Raw genomic sequence first — 8,283 nt, forward strand, 5'->3', positions numbered from 1 at the left:
CGCGACCCTGGCGGCGGCCCTGGCTGCTGTGCGCTCTCCTGCTGGCCAGTTCCGCGGCCGGTAAGTACGGGGTACCCGGCGTCCGGCCCCCCGTGCTGTGTCCGTGTGTAGGCCCGCGTGGGGAAGTCGCCCTTCGCGCTTTCGGGCCGTGTCGTCTACTCACCCCACCCTCCACGGGAAAAAAGACATGTTGGGTGTGGTATCTTGACATTTTTAGCTGTGAGGTAATGCAAGAAGTAAAAATAATTTTTTTAATCACCAGCGAACAGTGTTTGTTAGGAGATTCTTTGGAAAGAGATGCAGACTTTTTTTTAACATAAAGAATTGGATTTGGCTTACAGTAAAAAGAACATCAGCTACACAGTTATCCTTAATTTTAGATTAGATCACTGGGAATTTATGTTACTTTTCGTTATTCAAAAATGATAGCGAATGAATAGAATAAATGTTGAGGAATCCAGACTCTGTGATTGTTGAGGCATTGTATATTGTTTGTTACTATTATCATTAGTATTATTTTGTTCCCAAGTAGTCTAGCAATTATGTTTCCATCGTTTCAACTTAGACCCTTGCATTGTATGTGCTTGTGGAATTACTGTTGGGCATAGGAGTATTTTGATAACTTCACTATTAGTCATCTGGCATCTGTTGGCTTTTTTTGTCATTGAGACAACTTTGACCTCACATCAGGCTTCTAGGAGATTTGAAAGTTCTTTGGCTTTTTACCAAAGCATAAAAGAAAATGGTAGTCATTCATTCTTTTGCAATTTCCGTTTTAATTCTTACACACCTTAGGAAAAACCTTATGCTCATAATGCAATTATTTTTCAAGTATTTTATTTGCGTCTAGGATTTTCAGGAGTGGATTGTATATAAAATTCTTAAATTTAGGGTGGCATTTAAAAATGAGTAAAGGACAAAATGATGACTTTTTTCTTTTTTTAAGTGTGTAGTTTTAACATTCATTTCGTTTCTCATGGCTTTGTTATAAAAGCCAGCGCTGGAAAAATGCTGAAAGAAAATTTGAAGTTTCCTTTTGTGCTTATTGTTGATTAAGGTCTTATTTTTGTGATAATTCTATGCGTAGTAGTTTTAAAATAACTTGAAATTCTGAGTTGAATGTATTTTGAAACATTTTAAGTTTTTAGTTGTTGCATTTCCTTTTGTAATGAAAATGAATGGTTTTCTCTAAATTTAATGTAAGTGCTTAGCCATAAACCATGTGGTTCCTGTAAAACATGAAGAGCATAAAAAAGACCTTCGGTTTTAGCAGTCATTTTTGGAGCAGAAATCTCAGAATATTTTTGTTCTTTGTTATTCTTGACCCTTTTAGAATGTAGATTCTCCTTTATAGTGACATCATTTTATCATGAGAACTGATAAAAAAAATCATTGATTTTAAAAATTAAAATGTTGGGTAAGAAAAATACTCTTAAAATAGTGACCCTTAAAATAAATAGATTAAAGGAATCACTGCTTAATGATGGTGTTAATCTTCATTTTAGTATTACATAGCACCGGAAGACAGGGTTTGTGAAGGTGGATTCAGAGCTGCAACAGTATTACTGGTATTTATTGAGTGCTTTCTATGCACCAGCAAGCAATTCAGATAGCTTTACATATATTTTCTTGTGTGGTCCTCATGACAATTCTGTACTGTAGATTATTATTATTTTCCTTTTACAGAGAAGGAGAAAAAGTACAGAGAATTTAAGCAACTCATCACAGAGTAAATTATGGAGCCAGGATTATAGCCTGCACCCTTACCTACCACATCAGTGCTAACGACAGCAGCAGAGGCAGCAGTGTCTTTCTCTAATTGGGAATGTGAGATAGAGTGATGCCTTCACCAGACCAGCTTTTAAAAAGAAGTGGGGACAATAGTATAGGCACTGGTTATGCAGATGTTATGGTTCTGAATGTGTAAAACTGCCTCGTGTTGGAAGGAATAGTGTAGTTTCATTAAGTGCAAGGTGTCTGTGGATTTGGGAGCGTAGATGCAGTGCTGTAACTGGTCAGATGCAAATAGCACAACTGAACAGAAAAAAAATGAATACTGACTGATAAGATGTGCTTCTTTAGGGTCATGGGTTAATCATTTCTTTTTTTTTCTTCTTTTTCTTTTTTTCTTTCTTTTTTTTTTTTTTTTGAGACGGGGACTTGAACTCAGGACCTTGCATTTGAGAGGCAGGGGTGGTGCCACTGAGTTAAATCCCCAGCCCTAATCATTTCTTCCGAATCCCTCCTCACTCTGTCTAGTTCTTGGACTCAGTTCAAGGAACAGTTGGTATATAAAAAATAAGAATTCATTAAAAAAAGATGTTCTTGTTTGGTTTATAAATAATTCTTTTTTTGTTGTTTTTTGTTTTTGCTCTTGGTACTGCGAATCAAACTCTGGACCTTGCACTTGTGAGGCATGTGAGATGCCACTGAGCTAAATCCTCTGCCCTATAAATAATTCTTAATATTAATGAAAATACAACAACACAAGTATTATTTAAGGATCAGCTCCTACAAGAGCATTACATGCATTGGAAATTAACTTGACTAGACTTCAAATTTATGTACTTTTCTTTAGGAACACATATAGTCTACAGTGAATTTTATCTATTTAGTATTCTTGAGCAGTTAGTTTTGCTGAGTAACTGAAGTTTGGTAATTTCATCTCAGTGTTTCTAAAGCATGGGCACTACAAAAGAATCACCTGAGGTTCTTGGTAAAGTGTATGTGTTTGGTCCCTACCATCTAGATGTGCTAAACGGGACACACACACACACACACACATTTTATTTTTAACCCCAAAGAATCTTACCCTTGAGAACCAGTGTATCACCAGTTCTAATTAAGTTAAATCTGATGATTTGGTCACCTTTTGCTGCTTAATAATTTGCAGCCACAAAGTCTTAGTGGCACACAATAGCATTTATTCTGCTCTACTTGTCTCTTCTGTGGCCCAGGTAGGAGAGAGGGTAATACCTACCCCAGGGAAGTTTTTTTTTTTTTTTTTTTTTTGGTAGTTCAGCCTGGCCTTGAACTCTCTATGTAGTCCAGGCTGGCCTTCTGATCCTCCTGCTTCAGCCTCCAGAGTGCTGGGATTACAGGTGTGAGCCATCAAGACTGGCCTTCAGGGAAGGTTTTTTTTTTTTTTTGTTTTGGCATCGGGGATTGGACTCAGGACCTTGCACTTGGCAAGGCCAGTGCTGCAGTGCCACTGAGCTACATCCCTGGCCCTCCCAGGGAAGTATTTTATCAAGGCAGTGTCAGAGTACAGTGGGACAAGCCCAACCCTACCTGCATGTTACTATACTCTGCTTCTCAACATCCCATTTGCCAACCAAGTCATACTGCCAAGCCCAAAGACAAGGAGTGTGGAAGTACTTTATACCTACAGTGAGGCTGATATAATATATGGATGTATAGTACACTGCAGAGGGCTTAAGAATTGAAACTCAATCTACATAGGATCAGAAGGTGGTACAGGAAAGGGACTTGTTTTACCATATGAATGAAGTGAGCTCTTAAATAATGTTTTGCATTAAAATTACACTAGGATTGGTTTCAACAAAAGCTATGGTGGTGGAATGTGGCCTGTGGTGTGTGGTATTGGTGTTGATGTGTCTATGAAATTTGGAGAGGGATGTTTTCTGCACCAGGATATCACCTTTCCTTCATTAAAGGCCAACTTTTTATGTTTGCCCTTTTGAGGATCCAGCCCAAGCCATGTGCTAGCGTGCAAGTACTCTTATCACTGAGCTGCACCATCAGGTAAAGGCCAATTTTTTTAGCAGTGAAGGAAAAGGAATTGAATATTGATCTCTGATTGGTTCTAACCATAAAAGTTAATGAAGTTAGAGTAAATAAGTTAATTTTATAATTGGCCATAACACTTATTGTGGCACCTACTCATATAGCCTTGCTCTTAAGCATCAGTTTTATGTATTTGCCTTGTCCTCCCAACTGATAATTACTTCTGGAGGATAGGATTCATGTCTTTTTTCCGGGGGGTGGGGAGAGAGAAGGGTGTTAGGAATCAAACCCAGGGGCTCTTGCATGCAAAGCAAACACTCTGTCACTTATCAGGGTACCCTTCCCTCCAAACTTTATATCTTAAATTGTTTTATAATCTGTCATATTGCTATGCATAGAAGTATTTGGTGAGGGCTAGGGTTTTAGCTCAGTGGTTCTGCCGCCTGCCTTGCAAACAGAAGGACCCGAGTTCAAGCCTGGTACAAAAAAAAAAAAAAAAATAGTTGGTGAATTAATTTAAGGAATTAGAGTTTATCAACTCAAGATATTAGCAACTTATTCTTTGTCCTAGTTCCTTCAACTATAAACTAGTAATAAGTGGTATAGTGGGAAGACCATTATCCTAAGTTATTCTATATGATTGTGAGCACATTCTTTTCTGTGTTCTCATGTTTTGGGGTTGAAAGATCATGTTTCAAAAGCAGATTCCTGGGCACCACTCTAGACTTTCTGAATCCAAGTACTTATACACCAAGCCTGGGAAACTGCATTTTACCCCACCCCTATTATTTTATATGCCTTTGAGAACTGTGTTGTAAGATTTCTTCTAACTCAGATGGTATAACTTTATTATTACTTCTGCTTTTTATACTAATTACATCTTATTTTGGGTCAGTCAATATTGGGACCAAATATTTACTTTGTGTTTTAAGCAGTTACCCCAAATCTTCTTCTTCTTAAAAATTATAGTTTTTTCTCCTTTTATTTTTTATTTATTTATTTATTTTTTTGAGACAGGGTCTCAGTATGTAGTTGAGACTGACCTGGAACTCACTATAAAGCCCAGGCTGGTCTTGAACTCACAGTGATCTTCCTGCCTCAGCCTCCCAAGTGCTGGGATTACAAGTGTGTGCCACCATGCCCAGCCATTTTCTTTTTTTAATCTTCTGTTTTTTAAAAGTGATGTATGCCAGGCCAGGTATGGTGGTGCATAATTCCAGCGCTGAGACAAGAGGATTGCTCCAAGTTTGAGGCCAGCCTGGGCTACACAGGAAGTTCAAGGCCAGCCTAAACTGATCTACATAGCAAGACCCTGCCTCAAAAAAAAAAAAAAGGTGATATATTATTTAATGAAAAAGACTTTTGCTTGTCTAGTTTAGATATATTTATTTAGCTTGTATTTTTATTTTGGCCATTTTGTTTTCCTCCTACTTCCAAAAAGAAAAAAGAATATTTATTAGTAGAAAGAAGTGGTTTTACTTTTAGTAGATTTGGTTGAGAATGTTAGTGTAGTATAAAGGGATTAGTGCTAAACTAAATCAGAACAGACAATATTGTTTTCTTTCTTTCTTTCTTTCTTTCTTTCTTTCTTTCTTTCTTTTCTTTCTTTCTTTCTTTTTTGTAGTGTTGAGAATTGAACTCAGGACCTTGTGCTTGCAAGGCACAGCTCCACTGAGCTACATCTTTGGACCAGAATAGACAATATTGATACCCCGCCCTGCTTTTTTCTTGTACGGGGAATGAAACTCAGGACCTTGTGCTTGCTAGGCAGGTGTGGTGCCACTGAGCTAAATCTGCAACTGACAGAATTGATTTTTGTTACAACTCAATGTTTTGTGAGCCCCTTCAAGTGAAAAAATTATATATATTTCTATCTTCCAGATAAGAATTATATGCTGATTTAATTGATGTTTTCTGAAAAAAAAAGTGTGCTGTTATAAAGAAATTCATAAATTTTGATCTTTTGTAGCATTTACATATAAAGAGACTTGTATTACTAAGTTCTTTTCCTTTTCTGGTTAAATAATCTAGTCTTAAATCTTTTCCAGAAGCGATGAAGGTTACCTTGTTGAAGTTTTAAGTACAAGAGATTTTATTTTTTGTTTTATTTTACTTAGTTTTTGTACTGGGGATTGAGCTTGTGTCCTTGTGCTTGTGAGACAGGAGCCAGAACTACTGAGCTAAATCCCCAGACCCGAGATTTGAGTTTTCAAAAAACATTTTTCTTGAGCTGGGTACAGTGGCTCATGCCTGTTAATCCCAGTACTCAGGAGGCTGAGGCAGGAGGATCACCATGAATTCCAGGCCAGCCTGGGCTACATAGTGAGTATAAGACCAGCCTGAACTAAACTACATAGCGAAACACTGTCTCCAAAACAAAGCAAAATTTAAAATCCCCCCAAATTTTTTTTCTGTTTTTTTCCTTTGCCTGTGAGATGAAAAAAAGAATATACCTAATTTATGTATTGGGATCTGTGTGGGTCTGGAAATAAGCTTGTAATCAATGACAGGATCATTTTAGAATGCACTTTTTTGCCAAATTGATTAGTATATAATATTTACTACTTGCTCTTAATTACATTTAATACATTGTTTGGCAGGAAGTATTCACATAGGCACCCATAGGAGCAGCTTGAGGGTAAGGGACCCAGGAAGATAACATTTGGAAGGAATATTGAAATGCAGTTGACAAGCATTTATTATATTTTCTGTGTACAAGTCTCTTTTCTAAATGTTACTGGGTAAGGCAAAGAGAAATAAGAAAGAATGCCTGTGCCATAATTGCCATAAGTATGAAAGGGAAGCTAGAATTTCATACAGTTTGAAGCAAAGTCAAAATTTTGCAAACCTTTAGCATTTCATTCTTTCCTCGGCCTGTCTTTGAGGATGTCCCCATGTGTCTTGCTTATGTTCTCTTCTTTGTAAATGTTTCTTCTTTTCTAGCCTTCTTGAATGAGTCGTGAAAATTTGACTTCCATATCCTGAACTCCTTTCTTGCCCCCTTTTCCCTACAATGTATAGTAGCAATTATCAGTGGCTTCCTAATTGCCAAATGTAGTCACTTTCAAACTTTGTTCTTTTTGACTTTTCTACTGAACTTGGTAATTTTGGTCAACCTCTTGCTTGAAACTTCCCTCTTCTGACTTTGACTCTCCATTTCTTGTATTGTTCCTATCCTCTCTCCCCCCAGTTTTTTTCCCTCTGTTGCTTAGTCTGTCTTAAGAACACTTTTTTTCTTATTGCTAGTCCTCTTCCTTGTTAATTTTTCTCTCATTGCTACTCCTCTCTGAAGCTTTAGTTGCCCTGGAAGGTAAATGATTTCTAAGTCAAATAGGCAACCAGAATTAGAAGTTAGAAATATCTGAATTCCTGCTTGGTATTACTCTTAGATGTTTACTTTAGAAAAAAACTTATGTGGTCTCTGCATACTCATTTATAAAGTGAGCTGATTGGCCTGAGTGACAGATTACTTATATAGTACTTCTGCTTATCATATGAGAAAATCCAGTAATTTACTTAGTTTCTAGTAAGTGCATAGCACTTTGAATGATATACTTGGTTATTTACAAGTTATTTACAGTTTTTGTTTGTTTGCTTTTGCCATGCTAGGGATTAAACGTAAGACTTTGTGCTCTCTACTGCCAAGATACATCCACAGCCCTAGTATTTTAAACTTAGTTTAGGTTATGCAAAACTATGTGGCATTCTAAAATAGTAAAAGCACTACATTGGAAAAAAAACACATAATTTTTTGCAAATGCATTTTATTCTTGATTATATATGGTTGTGTGTTTGTTTGTTTGTTTGTTTGAGACAGGGTCTCATTATGTCATTGAGGCCGACCTGGAACTCAATATGTAGCCCAGCCTGGTCTCGATCTCACAGCGATCCTCCTGCCTCAGCCTCCCAAGTGCTGGGATTACAGGCATACGCCACCATGCCTGGCTTGATATTATATATGTTGAATCAATACAAGTGTAAAGAAAGGCTTGTTGGGGATATACTTTAATGGAAATATAATAAAGCTTTTAAGATGCTTTAGAATAGTTGAAATCCTAGAATTTTAGGGTTGGAAAGGATCTTAAAGTAGATTTTAAATAATTAGAACTTAAGAATATTAGACTTCTCTACAATTCTGTTTCTCATTTTAATCTTAAATAATATCATGTTTCAACTTGGACTTTAAGCCAGTTGTCATACATCCTAAATCAATAAGATGTATTAATTTCATTTAAACTTCAGGTTAAAGTGTTCTCTCTCTCTTTTTAAAAAATTTTTATGTTTTTTGTTTTGTTTCTTTTGGTATCAGGCATCAAACCTCCAGTCCTTGCGCTTGTGAGGCAGGAGGCAGAATCACTGAGCTAAATCCCTGGCCCTTGTTCTTTTTTTTTAAAGCAGCTTAATTGAGATATATTTTATATACCATACAATCCATCTATTTTGTTTTGTTTTGTTTTTTGAGATGGGGTCTTATTATGTAGTGCAGACTAACCTTGAACAACTTCAACTCCTCCTCCTCCTCCCCCCCTCCCCCCT

At 36.8% G+C, this 8,283-nt stretch overlaps 1 protein-coding gene across 1 annotated transcript in view; it reads left to right on the forward strand.

The window, feature by feature from the left end:
• Window positions 1–5: 5 nt before the first annotated feature.
• Window positions 6–8,283, forward strand: part of Bmpr2 (bone morphogenetic protein receptor type 2) — a gene marked incomplete at its 5' end in the record, with an annotated part of 189,328 nt that continues 181,050 nt past the window's right edge. Inside the window, one exon of the mRNA XM_010616216.2 lies at window positions 6–60. Within this exon, the coding sequence (XP_010614518.1) occupies window positions 6–60 (55 nt within the window). The remainder of the gene's footprint in view (window positions 61–8,283) is intronic.

This window comes from Fukomys damarensis, unplaced genomic scaffold (genome assembly GCF_012274545.1).
Source record: "Fukomys damarensis isolate Sample0158 unplaced genomic scaffold, DMR_v1.0_HiC HiC_scaffold_16, whole genome shotgun sequence".
NCBI lineage: Eukaryota > Metazoa > Chordata > Mammalia > Rodentia > Bathyergidae > Fukomys > Fukomys damarensis.